At 42.6% G+C, this 18619-nt stretch overlaps 1 protein-coding gene across 1 annotated transcript in view; it reads left to right on the forward strand.

The window, feature by feature from the left end:
- Window positions 1–1306: 1306 nt before the first annotated feature.
- The window catches only part of TMIE (transmembrane inner ear), a 42964-nt gene continuing 25651 nt past the window's right edge, over window positions 1307–18619 (forward strand). Inside the window, exons 1-2 of the mRNA XM_069959164.1 lie at window positions 1307–2004; window positions 18043–18160. Of these exons, the coding sequence (XP_069815265.1) occupies window positions 1918–2004; window positions 18043–18160 (205 nt within the window). The 5' untranslated portion in view covers window positions 1307–1917. The remainder of the gene's footprint in view (window positions 2005–18042; window positions 18161–18619) is intronic.

Genomic DNA, 18619 nt, shown 5'->3' on the forward strand with positions numbered 1-18619 from the left:
ACACACACAGGTACAGTACAAATAATATACAGAAAGGTATGTATGTGTAGTGCACAACACATACATACACACAGGTGCAGTACAAATCATATACACAGAAACAGGTATAGTATGTATATATATATATATATATATATATATACATACACATACACACAGGTACAGTACACAATGCATACATACATACATACACAAAGGTATAGTACAAATCATATACAGAAAGGTATACATTATATACATACACACAGGTACAGTGCACAACACATACATACACACAGGTGCAGTACAAATCATATACACAGACACAGATTTACACACACACACACACAGATAAAGGTATACTTTATATGTATACATACACACCGGTGCAGTATAAATCATATACACAGACACAGGTATACATTATATACATAAAGGTACAATACACAATGCATACACACACAGGTATAGATTATATACTGATATACAGCATATGCATACATACATATACACACACACAGGTATAGTACAAATCATATACATAAAGTAATACATTATATACATACACACAGGTACAGTACATACCACATACATACACAACAGTATACATTATATACATACACATAATATACATATAGGGACAGTATAAATCATATCATATACACATACAGGTATACATTACATACAGGTATAGTACACGTCATATACATGAAATCTTATATACACACACACACACACAAGTATACATTACACATTCTAAACATACAGATACATATTATACACACACACACGCTTTCCTGGTAGACACCTTGCTGACACATAACTGCCCTGTGTCTTGCCATGGTGTGTGACCTGACCCCGTCCTCCTTCACCTTTCCAGCAGAGTTTGGCTCTTCCTCCAAGTTTTAATCCTCAGGCACAGTTCTTTCTGTTTTAGTTAATGGATATAACAATATTATCTGGGAGTTCTAGAGCTACAACCACCTGCCTCCTCATAGTAGGAAGAACCCCCCACTGTACAGGAGAGTGGTGCCCTCTACTGGCTGCTACTGGTAATGCTAGTAATGGATAAGGGGTGGGAATGATAGGGAGAATAGATTGTAAGCTCCTGTGGGCAGGGATGCTGAATGTTCTGTATTGTATATAAAATAGGGGGATTAGATGGTGGTCTCCTAGTCTGAGATGATGGGAGTGATTAGATTGTAAGCTCCTGGGCTCAGTCCTCACTGTAGTTGGCTCTGGCTCTTTCCAGAAGCTGCTCCCTGCCCCCTCCCAGTGTAATGGACACCAGGCTCATTAATTAGTGATCCCCAGAGAGGCGGCACACTGCTCACTATATACCGCACTGTACACACTCATCACTACATACCGCACACTATATACCACACTGTACACACTCATCACTACATACCGCACACTGCTCACTATATACCGCACTGTACACACTCATCACTACATACCGCACACTGCTCACTATATACCGCACTGTACACACTCATCACTACATACCGCACACTGTACACACTCATCACTACATACCGCACACTGTACACACTCATCACTACATACCGCACACTGCTCACTATATACCGCACACTATATACCGGTCACTGTACACACTCATCACTACATACCGCACACTGTACACACTCATCACAATATACTGCACACTGCTCACTATATACCACACTGTACACACTCATCACTACATACCGCACACTATATACCGGTCACTGTACACACTGCACACCACACTGTGCACACTACATACCACACACTACATACCACACTGTGCACACTACATACCGCACACTACATACCACACTGTGCACACTACATACCGCACACCACATACCACACTGTGCACACTACACGGCTCCCCGGCTGTAGCAGCCGCTGTCCAGGTGTCCGGAGAGGAAGAGGCCGATCAGAAGGAAGATGGCGAGGAGCCGGGGGCTGCGGCTTCTCCTTCCTCATCTCCTCTACATCCTGTCCGTCAGATGCGCCCAGTGTCAGATGGTGGAGGTGAGACGTGCTGCAGCCGCAGAGCATTGCGCCACTCGCGCTGTATCCTTGTTGGTACAAGTTTTGTTTTGTGTTTATGTAACAAACTTTTCTCCTCCTGATACAGTGTGTGCGGTACCGCTGAGTGTGCACGAGGGGAAGGATGCGTTATATACAGGGAAGGCTGTGTTATATATCTCTGGATTGATGATTGATTTGCATCGGGTCCTTTATTCTCTGTATTGCATTAGGCTGATGTATTTTGGGGATCCTTCCCTGAACCCCTTAAATATCTACAAGCTGTGAGATCCTGCACAGGATCCTGTTCTTATTATATTATGTTGTAGCTTGTTTTGCATATGGGATTTTCTATACAGCAGCAGGAAGAGTTATATCACCTATAATAGAAGACATTATATCACCTATAATAGAAGAGTTATATCACCTATAATGAGGAGCACAACAATCATCACAATTACAACACACACCACACACTACAACAGCCCAGGACTGTATACACCGGCGCACACTATCACCTCTACCGCTCACTGCAATCATCACAATTACTGATATTAGTACAATAAGCAAAGTTATCACAACAGTCATCACAACACCTAAAGAGGAGCACAACCATCATCACACCACACACACCGCACACTACAATCATCACAACAGTCATCACAATACCTAAAGAGGAGCACAACCATCATCACACCACACACACCGCACACTACAATCATCACAACAGTCATCACAATACCTAAAGAGGAGCACAACCATTATCACACCACACACACCGCACACTACAATCATCACAACAGTCATCACAATACCTAAAGAGGAGCACAACCATTATCACACCACACACACCGCACACTACAATCATCACAACAGTCATCACAATACCTAAAGAAGAGCACAACCATCATCACAATCACACCACACACTACAATCATCACAACAGTCATCACAATACCTAAAGAAGAGCACAACCATCATCACAATCACACCACACACTACAATCATCACAACAGTCATCACAATACCTAAAGAAGAGCACAACCATCATCACAATCACACCACACACTACAATCATCACAACAGTCATCACAATACCTAAAGAAGAGCACAACCATCATCACAATCACACCACACACTACAATCATCACAACAGTCATCACAACACCTAAAGAGGAGCACAACCATCATCACACCACACACACCGCACACTACAATCATCACAACAGTCATCACAATACCTAAAGAGGAGCACAACCATTATCACACCACACACTACAATCATCACAACAGTCATCACAATACCTACAGAGGAGCACAACCATCATCACACCACACACACCGCACACTACAATCATCACAACAGTCATCACAATACCTACAGAGGAGCACAACCATCATCACAATGACAACACACACACACACACACCACACAATACAATCATCACAATGACAACACACACCACACACTACAATCATCACAATGACAACACACACCACTCCGCACAATCACTGGAATAAGTACAATAAGCAATGTTATCACAAAAGTCATCACAATAACTAAAGAGGAGCACAACAATCATCACAGTGACAACACACACACACCACACACTACAATCATCACAATGGCAACACACACAATAATCCGTACAATCACTGGAATAAGTACAATAAGCAATATTATCACAACAATCATCAGGATAGCTATAGAGGAGCACAACAATCATCACAGTGACAATGTTCACATCACACACTACAATCATCACAACACACACAACAATCCGCACAATCACTGGAATAAGTACAATAAGCAATATTATCACAACAATCATCAGGATAGCCAAACAGGAGCACAACAATCATCACAATGACAACACACACTACAATGATCACAATCACAACACTCATGACAATAATAACAACACAGACCACAAACTACAGTTCTGACAATCATTGCAATAAGTACAATTAGCAATGTAATCACAACAATCATTGCAATGACAACACACACTACAGTCACCATGGGCTTAATCACAACACGCAACAATCATCACACTATATAAGAGGAGCACAACAATCACAACACACAACAATAATCACGACAGACACCACAAATTACAGTCATTCCAATCACTCAAATAAGTACAAACAGCAATGTTATCACAACAATCATTATAATGACAATACACACCACACACAACAATCATCACAATCACAACATGCACAACAATCGTTAGCTAAAAAGGAGCACAACAATTATCACAATCAAAACACAAGCCTCACACTACAATCATCACAAGCACTGGAACAAGTACAATCAGCAATGTTATCACAACAATCATCATCATCACATCACCCATTACAATTATAAAAATCACCAGAATTATCACAATCCTGACCCACACACAACAATCATCAGGATAGCTATAGAGGAGCACAACAATCATCACAATGGCAACACACACCACACAACACAATCATCACAATGACAACACTCATGACAATAATACCAGTAACAACACAGACCACAAACTACAGTCTTGACAATCATTGTAATGTACTTATTTCAATGATTGTCAAGACTGTAGTTTGCCGTCTGTGTTGTTATTGTTATTACTGTCATGAGTGTTGTCATTGTGATTATTGTAGTGTGTGGTGTGTGTTGCCATTGTGATGATTGTTGTGCTCCTCTATAGCTATCCTGATGATTGTTGTCATAATATTGCTGTTTGTACTAATTCCAGTGATTGTGAGGATTGCTGTGTGTGTTGTAATTGTCATGATTGTTGTGCTTTTCTTTAAATAGTGTGATGATTGTTGTGTGTGGGTCGGGATTGTGATAATTCTGGTGATTTTTATAATTGTACTTTATAATAATTGTTGTGATAACATTGCTTATTATGTTAACACACACCACATACTACAGTCATCACAATCATGACACAACAATCATTATGATAGCTATAGAGGAGCACAACAATCATCACAATCACAACACATGCCTCACACTACAATCATCACAATCACAAGTAATCAGCAATGTTATAACAACAATCATTGTAATCACACCACCCATTACAATTATAAGAATGCTCTGTGAGCTCTAGAGCCTGGACTCCAGACTGATAAAATATAGCACTAAATTTATGCAGGTTGCTCCTGATATCTTTAGCTCACAGAGCATTGTCTGGACTGGATACAATGGTATTACTTCTCAGCATGATGGGAGTCGTGTCCTGTGACATTCCAGGAGAGTTTATTCTAGAATCCTCCTTATCTGCAGGGTCAGGAGTGGAGGGTAAATCTAGCGTGTCGGCTCAGATCCATCAACAGCTCTGCCCTATCAGCCATTGTCAGGATCAGTTCCCAGCAGAGCAGCTGCCACATTGTACAGGCTGTATTACACGGCTCGATAACGGTGCGGCCAGGGCTGGATACTTAATGTTACCGATGTCTGCGCAGTCCTTGCTTTAAAGGGGTACTCCGGCATCAGTATACAGAGAAAAATAAAGAAGCCATACTTACCTCTCCACGCTCCCCAGGTGCCCTCCTGTCTTGTCTTTATTACACGGGAGGGATATCTGCCTGATTAATAATCGATTTGTGCAATAGGGTCTCACACGCGGGGGAAATTCTGGAACTTTACACAGTGGTATGGAGCAGCTGTAGATGTTATGGTGGAGCTGTAGATGTTATGGTGGAGCTGTAGATGTTATGGAGGAGCTGTAGGTGTTATGGAGGAGCTGTAGGTGTTATGGAGGAGCTCTAGGTGTTATGGAGGAGCTGTAGATATTATGGAGGAGCTCTAGGTGTTATGGAGGAGATGTAGATGTTATGGAGGAGATGTAGATATTATGGAGGAGATGTAGGTGTTATGGAGGAGCTGTAGATGTTGATGTTATGGAGGAGATGTAGATGTTATGGAGGAGATGTAGGTGTTATGGAGGAGCTGTAGATGTTGATGTTATGGAGGAGCTGTAGATGTAGATGTAGATGTTATTGAGCTGTAGATGTAGATGTTATGGAGGATCTGTAGATGTAGATATTATGGAGGAGCTGTAGGTGTTATGGAGGAGATGTATATGTTATGGAGGAGCTGTAGCTGTAGATGTTATGGAGGAGCTGTAGGTGTAGGTGTTATGGAGGAGCTGTAGATGTTATGGAGGAGCTGTAGGTGTAGATGTTATGGAGGAGCTGTAGGTGTAGATGTTATGGAGGAGCTGTAGATGTTATGGAGGAGCTGTAGGTGTAGATGTTATGGAGGAGCTGTAGGTGTAGATGTTATGGAGGAGCTGTAGATGTTATGGAGGAGCTGTAGATGTTATGGAGGAGCTGTAGGTGTAGATGTTATGGAGGAGCTGTAGATGTTATGGAGGAGCTGTAGGTGTAGATGATATGGAGGAGCTGTAGGTGTTATGGTGGAGCTGTAGATGTTATGGTGGAGCTGTAGATGTAATGGAGGAGATGTAGGTGTTATGGAGGAGATGTAGATGTTATGGAGGAGCTGTAGATGTAGATGTTATGGAGGAGATGTAGGTGTTATGGAGGAGATGTAGGTGTTATGGAGGAGCTGTAGGTGTTATGGAGGAGCTGTAGGTGTTATGGAGGAGATGTAGATGTAGGTGTTATGGAGGAGATGTAGATGTAGATGTTATGGAGGAGCTGTAGATGTAGGTGTTATGGAGGAGCTGTAGATGTTATGGAGGAGATGTAGATGTAGATGTTATGGAGGAGATGTAGGTGTTATGGAGGAGATGTAGATGTAGATGTTATGGAGGAGCTGTAGGTGTTATGGAGGAGATGTAGATGTAGATGTTATGGAGGAGATGTAGATGTTATGGAGGAGATGTAGATGTTATGGAGGAGATGTAGATGTTATGGAGGAGATGTAGATGTTATGGAGGAGATGTAGGTGTTATGGAGGAGATGTAGGTGTAGATGTTATGGAGGAGATGTAGATGTTATGGAGGAGATGTAGGTGTTATGGTGGAGCTGTAGATATTATGGAGGAGATGTAGGTGTTATGGAGGAGCTGTAGATGTTATGGAGGAGATGTAGATGTTATGGAGGAGCTGTAGATGTAGATGTTATGGAGGAGCTGTAGGTGTAGATGTTATGGAGGAGATGTAGATGTTATGGAGTAGATGTAGGTGTTATGGAGGAGCTGTAGATGTTATGGAGGAGATGTAGATGTTATGGAGGAGCTGTAGGTGTTATGGAGGAGCTGTAGATGTAGATGTTATGGAGGAGCTGTAGATGTTATGGAGGAGATGTAGATGTTATGGAGGAGCTGTAGGTGTAGATGATATGGAGGAGCTGTAGATGTAGATGTTATGGAGGAGCTGTAGATGTTATGGAGGAGCTGTAGGTGTAGATGATATGGAGGAGCTGTAGGTGTTATGGTGGAGCTGTAGATGTTATGGTGGAGCTGTAGATGTAATGGAGGAGATGTAGGTGTTATGGAGGAGATGTAGATGTTATGGAGGAGCTGTAGATGTAGATGTTATGGAGGAGATGTAGGTGTTATGGAGGAGCTGTAGATGTTATGGAGGAGCTGTAGGTGTTATGGAGGAGCTGTAGGTGTTATGGAGGAGCTGTAGGTGTTATGGAGGAGATGTAGATGTAGGTGTTATGGAGGAGATGTAGATGTAGATGTTATGGAGGAGCTGTAGATGTAGGTGTTATGGAGGAGCTGTAGATGTTATGGAGGAGATGTAGATGTAGATGTTATGGAGGAGATGTAGGTGTTATGGAGGAGATGTAGATGTAGATGTTATGGAGGAGCTGTAGGTGTTATGGAGGAGATGTAGATGTAGATGTTATGGAGGAGATGTAGATGTTATGGAGGAGATGTAGATGTTATGGAGGAGATGTAGATGTTATGGAGGAGATGTAGATGTTATGGAGGAGATGTAGGTGTTATGGAGGAGATGTAGGTGTAGATGTTATGGAGGAGATGTAGATGTTATGGAGGAGATGTAGGTGTTATGGTGGAGCTGTAGATATTATGGAGGAGATGTAGGTGTTATGGAGGAGCTGTAGATGTTATGGAGGAGATGTAGATGTTATGGAGGAGCTGTAGATGTAGATGTTATGGAGGAGCTGTAGGTGTAGATGTTATGGAGGAGATGTAGATGTTATGGAGTAGATGTAGGTGTTATGGAGGAGCTGTAGATGTTATGGAGGAGATGTAGATGTTATGGAGGAGCTGTAGGTGTTATGGAGGAGCTGTAGATGTAGATGTTATGGAGGAGCTGTAGATGTTATGGAGGAGATGTAGATGTTACGGAGGAGCTGTAGGTGTTATGGAGGAGATGTAGATGTTACGGAGGAGCTGTAGGTGTTATGGAGGAGATGTAGATGTTACGGAGGAGCTGTAGATGTTATGGAGGAGATGTAGATGTTATGGAGGAGCTGTAGATGTAGATGTTATGGAGGAGCTGTAAATGGAGATGTAGGTTTCAGTGTTAGTGGTTAGTCTTTCAGTTTGCCTGTGATCTTGTTCTCTCTCTCCTATCAATGGATATACTACATACATATAATATTGACACTGTTTCAGCTCTGTCCCTCTGTGCTGGCTGCTCTGTCCTTGACTCTCTCCCATAATGCACTGTGCCTAGTAAAATCAAATTATCCTTCTCATATTCCTACAATTATGGGAATGTTGTTCCGTCATCTCATCCACAATAAACAGATCGATCCTGCAGAAGAAAAGGTTTACAGTTTTCTACAATAACCTGCACCCCTGAAGGTATCAGCTAATATTCTGCAGTATTATCAGTCAGTGTTATCAGATGTTATATAAAGCAAGTTTGCAATATACATTCATTATATTGTTGTTATCATGCTGTAAAACAAAGTTGAACTTACCAGAAATCCAGCTCCAGTCTCCTGGAGGCAGCTATATAACAGCTATACTTACTGTATCCAGGTCCAGTCTCCTGAAGGCAGCTATATAACAGCTATACTTACTGTATCCAGGTCCAGTCTCCTGAAGGCAGCTATATAACAGCTATACTTACTGTATCCAGGTCCAGTCTCCTAAAGGCAGCTATATAACAGCTATACTTACTGTAACCAGGTCCAGTCTCCTAAAGGCAGCTATATAACAGCTATACTTACTTTATCCAGGTCCAGTCTCCTGAAGGCAGCTATATAACAGCTATACTTACTGTAACCAGGTCCAGCCTCCTGAAGGCAGCTATATAACAGCTATACTTACTGTAACCAGGTACAGTCTCCTGGAGGCAGCTATATAACAGCTATACTTACTGTAACCAGGTCCACTCTCTTGGAGGCAGCTATATAACAGCTATACTTACTGTATCCAGGTCCAGTCTCTTGGAGGCAGCTATATAACAACTATACTTACTGTATCCAGGTCCAGTCTTCTGAAGGCTGCTATATAACAGCTATACTTACTGTATTCAGGTCCAGCCTCCTGAAAGCAGCTATATAACAGCTATACTTACTGTATCCAGGTCCAGCCTCCTGAAGGCTGCTATATAACAGTTATACTTACTGTATCCTGGTCCAGTCTCCAGAAGGCAGCTATAGAACAGCTATACTTATTGTATCCAAGTCCAGTCTTCTGAAGGCAGCTATGTAACAGCTATACTTACCAGAAATCCAGGTCCAGTCTCCAGAATGCAGATTTTCTGACTCGTGCTGGTTGAAAAAAAACGACTAAACAGGAGTTCCAGCCAGTACAGAGAGTCACAGCTCAATGTGTCCGTCAATCACATGACTGCCTTCTCTCTGTGAGCGCTCAGATGGCCTCAGAAAGGCTATGTTCACACAACGTTACTTTGAGTAAAGAACAGACACTGATTGCAATGGAACGGGAGAGAAAATAATGTACCTGCCTATTATTTCTGGACGCTGTCCACAGAACAGCCCCAGATGATCTACAATCCCTAATGCTGCATTTACACAGAGAGATTTATCTGAAAGATTTTTGAAGCCAAAGCCAGGAATGTATTTGTAAAGAGGACAAAATTCAGTCTTTCCTTTGCAAATTGCTCCTATTTAAAAATCTTCAGTATTCCAGTACTTATCAGCTGCTGTATGTCCTACAGGAAGTGCTGTATTCTTCCCAGTCTGACACAGTGCTTTCTGCTGCCACCTCTGTCCGTGTCAGGAACTGTCCAGAACAGCAGAGGTTTCTATGTGGATTTGCTGCTGCTCAGGACAGTTCCTGATATTGACAGAGGTGGCAGCAGAGATCACTGTGTCAGACTTGAAAGAATACAGCACTTCCTGTAGGACATACAGCAGCTGATCAGTACTGGAAGACTAGAGATTTTTAAATAGAAGTAAATTACAAATATATATAACTTTTTGAAACCAGCTGATTTGAAAAAAAAAAAAAAAAGATTACCCCTTTAATTCACATTGACCTTGTAAAAACTGGAGCAGCTTCAGTCACAGGTCACAATAAGAAACATAAAACTAGGTGAACTATCTGATACAGAGGTGGGAGCAGCCGGCGGGATCGGAAGCTGCAGGTATGGTATGTACTAGGACAGGGCTGTGGAGTCGGAGTCGTGGAGTCGGAGTTGGAGCTAGTTTTGGCTGGAGTCTGAGTCGGAAAAAAAATGTACCGACTCCAGCTTTAAAAAATCTATAAAGAATGTAGAATTGAATTTTAATATGAACTTTACAAGTTTTGCTCATGAATATATATTATGAGCAACATTCTAATAGGACACTGGCCCGATTAGATAAGGGTGGTCGGGGAATATATCAGTAATAGGACACTGGCCCGATTAGATAAGGGTGGTCGGGGAATATATCAGTAATAGGACGCTGGCCCTATTAGATAAGGGTGGTCGGGGAATATATCAGTAATAGGACACTGGCCCGATTACATAAGGGTGGCCAGGGAAAAGTTGTCAGTCACTATTTGGCAGTTTGTTTCTGAGCTGGAAGAGTCCATTGTGTGGGGGGAGATCTGTGCTGTTCTCTTCCTGGATGCTGGATGACTGTATATGAGCAGCAGTGTAATATGAAGATATCCTGTGTAATATAGAGGAGGAGAAGACATAAGTAGTGCAGCAGTAACCTCTGTCCGCAGTGTGGGGTTTTCTCTCTGGGAGAATATTGTGTGTTTTTCTTCCGTGTTCTATGGCTGCAGCTGTGTGTGTGTGTGTGTGCGTGCTATGGCTGCAGTAGGCTGTGTGTGTGCTATGGCTGCAGCAGGCTGTGTGTGTATGCTGTGCGCTATGGCTGCAGCAAGCTGTGTGTGTGCTATGACTACAGCAGGCTGTGTGTGTGCTATGGCTGCAGCAGGCTGTGTGTATGTGTGCTATGGCCGCAGCATGCTGTGTGTGTGTGTGTATGCTGTGCGCTATGGCTGCAGCAAGCTGTGTGTGTGCTATTGCTGCAGCAGGCTGTGTGTGTGCATGTGTGCTATGGCTGCAGCAGGCTGTGTGTGGTGTGTGCTATGGCTGCAGCAAGCTGTATGGGTGTGTGTGTGCTATAGCTGCAGCAGGCTGTGTGGGTGTGTGTGTGCTATAGCTGCAGCAGGCTGTGTGTGTGTGTGTGTGTGTGTGTGTGTGTGCACGCACGTGCTATTGCGTGCCCCCACAGTGACCTTCTATATCACTGTGTGACCCCTCTCTATATCACTATGTGTGACTCCTCTCTATATCACTATGGCTGACCTCACAGGGATCTGGCATTGTTAGCAGCGTTTCTTGTATGGTGAATATTTAGTTAGAAACATAGAAGATTGTCAGCAGGAAAAGACCACCTGCTCTATCTAGTCTAGTTCTGAGTAGTTCAGGACATGGAGGCTGGAGACTGGCTGCATCCACTGCACACACAGGAGAAGCTGCTTTAAATCTTTCCTTATTCCTTCAGAAGTCGACCCAGGATCATGTAGAACATTAGGGAGAAGCTGCAGAGCCAGTCTGATAAATAACTCCCCTGATATATGACCGGCCATTTATGAAGGAGTCGGAGTCGGTCCTTATAAAATTCAGGAGTCTGAGTTCGGAGCTGCGGCCTACCGACTCCACAGCCCTGTACTAGGGTATGGAAAGTGTGAGAGAAGTGTCCACAAACTGCAGCAGGCAGAATGTGTCATGTGCTGCGTGACCACTAGATGGCACTAAGCACCCACATAATATACCAAGCAGCAGTGTACATGTGAGCACTAGGTGGCAGTACTGACAGTGTGACTGATCTCAGGATAGTGTGCCTGTGACTTCATTACTGAGGACAATGGCTATGAACCTCATTGTAATGAATCACATCTTTTCTAATTGTCTTTGATTGGGATTGAATCAAGAACAGAAAAAACACTGTGAGCAGGAGGAAGCTGCGGGATGTCTGCTCTGGAGGGAAAAATCATGTCACTTCTCTCTCCATTTATTGTTTGCTTAAAAAAAAAGTTGCGTGTGTTATTTTGTATATAATATAATGTGACATTACATAAAAGATAATATAATATTACTAAATACTTAACATTGTATCATTGAACATAACAGTATAACATGAAATAATATAACAGAGTTACTTAATACAATAAAACTAGTGATGACCAAACTTGACATAGAAAGGTTTGGCCAAAGGCTAAAGCTCTGCATTGGACTCCTAATGGCTGAAGAAGTTAAATGCCGCCATAGGCAGTCCTGGAAAACATGAATAAAGCAATAGGCTCCATATAACATCTATATAACATTTATAACATCTACAGCTCCTCCATAACACCTACACCTACATCTCCTCCATAACATCTACATCTACTCCATAACATCTACATCTACAGCTCCTCCATAACATCTACAGCTCCTCCATAACATCTACATCTACAGCTCCTCCATAACATCTACAGCTCCTCCATAACATCTACAGCTCCTTCATAACATCTACATCTACTCCATAACATCTACATCTACTCCATAACATCTACATCTACAGCTCCTCCATAACACCTACACCTACAGCTCCTCCATAACATCTACAGCTCCTCCATAACACCTACATCTCCTCCATAACATCTACACCTACAGCTCCTCCATAACACCTACATCTCCTCCATAACATCTACATCTACTCCATAACATCTACATCTACATCTCCTCCATAACATCTACATCTCCTCCATAACATCTACATCTACAGCTCCTCCATAACATCTACAGCTCCTCCATAACATCTACAGCTCCTCCATAACATCTACAGCTCTTCCATAACATCTACAGCTCCTCCATAACATCTACATCTACAGCTCCTCCATAACATCTACAGCTCCTCCATAACATCTACAGCTCCTCCATAACACCTACATCTCCTCCATAACATCTACATCTCCTCCATAACACCAACACCTACAGCTCCACCATAACATCTACATCTACAGCTCCTCCATAACACCAACACCTACAGCTCCACCATAACATCTATATCTACAGCTCCTCCATAACATCTACATCTACAGCTCCTCCATAACATCTATATCTACAGCTCCTCCATAACATATACATCTCCTCCATAACACCTACATCTACAGCTCCTCCATAACATCTATATCTACAGCTCCTCCATAACATATACATCTCCTCCATAACATCTACATCTACAGCTCCTCCATAACATCTACATCTACAGCTCCTCCATAACATCTACAGCTCCTCCATAACACCTACATCTCCTCCATAACACCTACATCTCCTCCATAACATCTACAGCTCCTCCATAACACCTACATTTACAGCTCCTCCATAACATCTACATCTACAGCTCCTCCATAACATCTACAGCTCCTCCATAACATCTACAGCTCCTCCATAACACCTACATCTCCTCCATAACATCTACATCTCCTTCATAACATCTACATCTCCTCCATAACATCTACATCTACAGCTCCTCCATAACATCTACATCTCCTCCATAACATCTACACCTACATCTCCTCCATAACATCTACAGCTCCTCCATAACATCTACAGCTCCTCCATAACACCTACAGCTCCTCCATAACACCTACAGCTCCTCCATAACACCTACATCTCCTCCATAACACCTACAGCTCCTCCATAACATCTACAGCTCCTCCATAACACCTACAGCTCCTCCATAACATCTACATCTACATCTCCTCCATAACATCTACAGCTCCTCCATAACACCTACAGCTCCTCCATAACATCTACATCTACAGCTCCTCCATAACATCTACATCTCCTCCATAACATCTACATCTACATCTCCTCCATAACATCTACAGCTACAGCTCCTCCATAACATCTACATCTCCTCCATAACATCTACAGCTCCTCCATAACATCTACAGCTCCTCCGTAACATCTACAGCTCCTCCATAACATCTACATCTACAGCTCCTCCATAACATCTACTGCTCCTCCATAACATCTACACCTACAGCTCCTCCATAACATCTACACCTCCTCCATAACATCTACTTCTCCTTCATAACATCTACAGCTCCTCCATAACATCTACATCTCCTCCATAACATCTACATCTACATCTCCTCCATAACATCTACAGCTCCTCCATAACATCTACAGCTCCTCCATAACACCTACAGCTCCTCCATAACATCTACAGCTCCTCCATAACATCTACTTCTCCTTCATAACATCTACAGCTCCTCCATAACATCTACATCTACATCTCCTCCATAACATCTACAGCTCCTCCATAACATCTACATCTCCTCCATAACACCTACATCTCCTCCATAACATATACAGCTCCTCCATAACATCTACAGCTCCTCCTTAACACCTACATCTACAGCTCCTCCATAACATCTACATCTCCTCCATAACATATACACTACTGTTCAAAAGTTTGGGGTCACATTGAAATGTCCTTATTTTTGAAGGAAAAGCACTGTACTTTTCAGTGAAGATAACTTTAAACTAGTCCTAACTTTAAACAAATCCCCTCTATACATTGCTAATGTGGTAAATGACTATTCTAGCTGCAAATGTCTGGTTTTTGGTGCAATATCTACATAGGTGTATAGAGTCCCATTTCCAGCAACTATCACTCCAGTGTTCTAATGGTACAATGTGTTTGCTCATTGGCTCAGAAGGCTAATTGATGATTAGAAAACCCTTATGCAATCATGTTCACACATCTGAAAACAGTCTAGCTCGTTACAGAAGCTACAAAACTGACCTTCCTTTGAGCAGATTGTGTTTCTGGAGCATCACATTTGTGGGGTCAATTAAAGCTCAAAATGGCCAGAAAAAGAGAACTTTCATCTGAAACTCGACAGTCTATTCTTGTTCTTAGAAATGAAGGCTATTCCATGTGAGAAATTGCTAAAAAATTGAAGATTTCCTACAACGGTGTGTACTACTTCCTTCAGAGGACAGCACAAACAGGCTCTAACCAGAGTAGAAAAAGAAGTGGGAGGCCGCGTTGCACAACTAAGCAAGAAGATAAGCACATTAGAGTCTCTGGTTTGAGAAACAGACGCCTCACAGGTCCCCAACTGGCATCTTCATTAAATAGTACCCGCAAAACACCAGTGTCACCATCTACAGTGAAGAGGCGGCTGCCGGATTTTGGGCTTCAGGGCAGAGTGGCAAAGAAAAACAGCATAAAAGGAGAATATGTCAGCTCACCCTTGATAGACACAATTAGCGCAGGTGTGTGTGGACCTCCTGGAAGTGAAGCACGTTCTGGCTGTATTGCGGGCCGCAACCCGGAAAGTCCATGAAACGAAAAATTCCATCCATGGCTTCAATAAAATTATGGTACCTTTATTGGGTCATCACAAAAAAGAAAACAAAAAAAATATAATAATAAAAGATAAAAACACGCCGACGCGTTGCAGGGTTAGAACCCCTTAATCATGGCAATCAATTTTTTCGTTTCATGGCAAAGAAAAAGCCATATCTGAGACTGGCCAATAAAAGAAAAAGATTAAGATGGGCAAAAGAACACAGACATTGGACAGAGGAAGACTGGAAAAAAGTGTTGTGGACGGATGAATCCAAGTTTGAGGTGTTTGGATCACAAAGAAGAACGTTTGTGAGACGCAGAACAAATGAAAAGATGCTGGAAGAATGCCTGACGCCATCTGTTAGCATGGTGGAGGTCATGTGATGGTCTGGGGTTGGTGCTGGTAAGGTGGGAGATTTGTACAGGGTAAAAGGGATTGTGAATAAGGAAGGCGATCACTCTGCACCGCCATGCCATACCCAGTGGACAGCGCTTGGTTGGAGACAATTTCATCCTACAACAGGACAATGGCCCTAAACACCTCCAAATTGTGCAAGAACTATTTACAGCAGAAGCAGCAGCTGGTATTCTATCATAGGTAATGGAGTGGCCAGCGCAGTCACCAGATCACCACCCCATTGAGCTGTTGTGGGAGCAGCTGTACCGTATGGTACGCCAGAAGTGCCCATCCAACCAATCCAACTTGTGGGAGCTGCTTCTAGAAGCGTGGGGTGCAATTTCTCCAGCTTACCTCAACAGACTAATAGCTAGAATGCCAAAGGTGTGCAATGCTGGAATTGCTGCAAAAGGAGGATTCTTTGACGAAAGCAAAGTGTGATGTAAGAACAATGTTATTTCACATACAAATCATTATTTCTAACCTTGTCAATGTCTTGGCTCTATTTTCTATTCATTTCACAATGTATGGTGGTGAAGAAGTGTGACTTTTCATGGAAAACACAAAATTGTTTGGGTGACCCCAAACTTTTGAACGGTAGTATATATCTACATCTCCTCCATAACATCTACAGCTCCTTCATAACATCTACAGCTCCTCCATAACATCTACAGCTCCTCCATAACATCTACAGCTCCTTCATAACATCTACACCTACATCTCCTCCATAACATCTACATCTACATCTCCTCCATAACATCTACATCTCCTCCATAACATCTACATCTCCTCCATAACATCTACATCTCCTCCATAACATCTACATCTCCTCCATAACACCTACAGCTCAATAACATCTACATCTACATCTCCTCCATAACATCTACAGCTCCTCCATAACATCTACATCTCCTCCATAACATCTACATCTCCTCCATAACATCTACATCTCCTCCATAACATCTACATCTCCTCCATAACATCTACATCTACAGCTCCTCCATAACACCTACAGCTCCTCCATAACATCTACATCTCCTCCATAACATCTACATCTCCTCCATAACACCTACAGCTCAATAACATCTACATCTACATCTCCTCCATAACACCTACAGCTCCTCCATAACATCTACATCTACAGCTCCTCCATAACATCTACATCTCCTCCATAACATCTACATCTACAGCTCCTCCATAACATCTACAGCTCCTCCATAACACCTACATCTCCTCCATAACATCTACAGCTCCTCCATAACATCTACAGCTCCTCCATAACACCTATATCTCCTCCATAACATCTACATCTACATCTCCTCCATAACATCTACATCTCCTCCATAACATCTACATCTCCTCCATAACATCTACATCTCCTCCATAACATCTACAGCTCCTCCATAACATCTACATCTCCTCCATAACATCTACATCTCCTCCATAACACCTACAGCTCCTCCATAACACCTACAGCTCCTCCATAACATCTACATCTACATCTCCTCCATAACATCTACAGCTCCTCCATAACACCTACAGCTCCTCCATAACATCTACAGCTCCTCCATAAGACTGACAGTCCATTTTGTGGTTTTATGTGATGATTAAAGTTAAATGAACCTCCAGCACATTTTTCCGAAACTAAACTCTGGGCATTTGAATACCGGTGGCTGAAGAAGTTGGATACAGCCTTGTGGCTGCTTGGAAAACATATATAAAGCCATACACTGTATAATGTTTTCCAGGACTCCCCAGGGCTGCATCCAACTTCTTCAGCCTCCGGTATTCAAATGCCCAGAGTTTGGTTTCGGACAAATGTTCTGGAGGTTCCCTCATCTCCAGTAATGATGACCCTCTTTCCCATATTTGACAATGTATAATTCATCACTATTTGATCCTCATGAGGTTTATAAATTCTTTTTTTTCAGGCACCGACAGATCCTCCCAAGCAGAAGCCAGACCCGGTGACATCGGAGACGGTGGTTTTCTGGGGGCTGCGGCTCTGGCAGGTCATTGGGGTCTTTGCCATCTTTGTTCTGGCAGTCAGTAAGTCTCTTTCTGAACTATTGTCTGAACTATTGGTTTATTCTGCAGTCTCATCTTTTGGCCAGATGGTTGCTTAGCAACAAGAATTTCATCCACTGGGTGACCACCATGGCCCTCCTTGCCCTATGTAGACCAGAGTAGTCACCCAGTGTATTTCAGCAGCTAGGGTGAGGTCTATAGGACACCTGGCTCATAGTCCAGTGTAGTATCAGCCCCTTCTGATGGTTATGTAGACACTGTGTGACGTCCTATGCTCATTGTGTCTCGTCCAAGGTTACTCACAGAACAAAATGGATCAGTACGCGCTAATCTTCTGTCCGTGCAGGGGTTGGTCTTTAGACCTCTGAGAAACAGCATTGAACATTGAATGTTCATCATTTCCAGATCTAAGCGACACCTGATACTTTTCCTTCTCAGAGTCACAACTTCTGGGGTGTGGAGCGTACAATGGTTATAACA

Source organism: Dendropsophus ebraccatus, chromosome 2 (assembly GCF_027789765.1).
Source record: "Dendropsophus ebraccatus isolate aDenEbr1 chromosome 2, aDenEbr1.pat, whole genome shotgun sequence".
Classification (NCBI taxonomy): domain Eukaryota; kingdom Metazoa; phylum Chordata; class Amphibia; order Anura; family Hylidae; genus Dendropsophus; species Dendropsophus ebraccatus.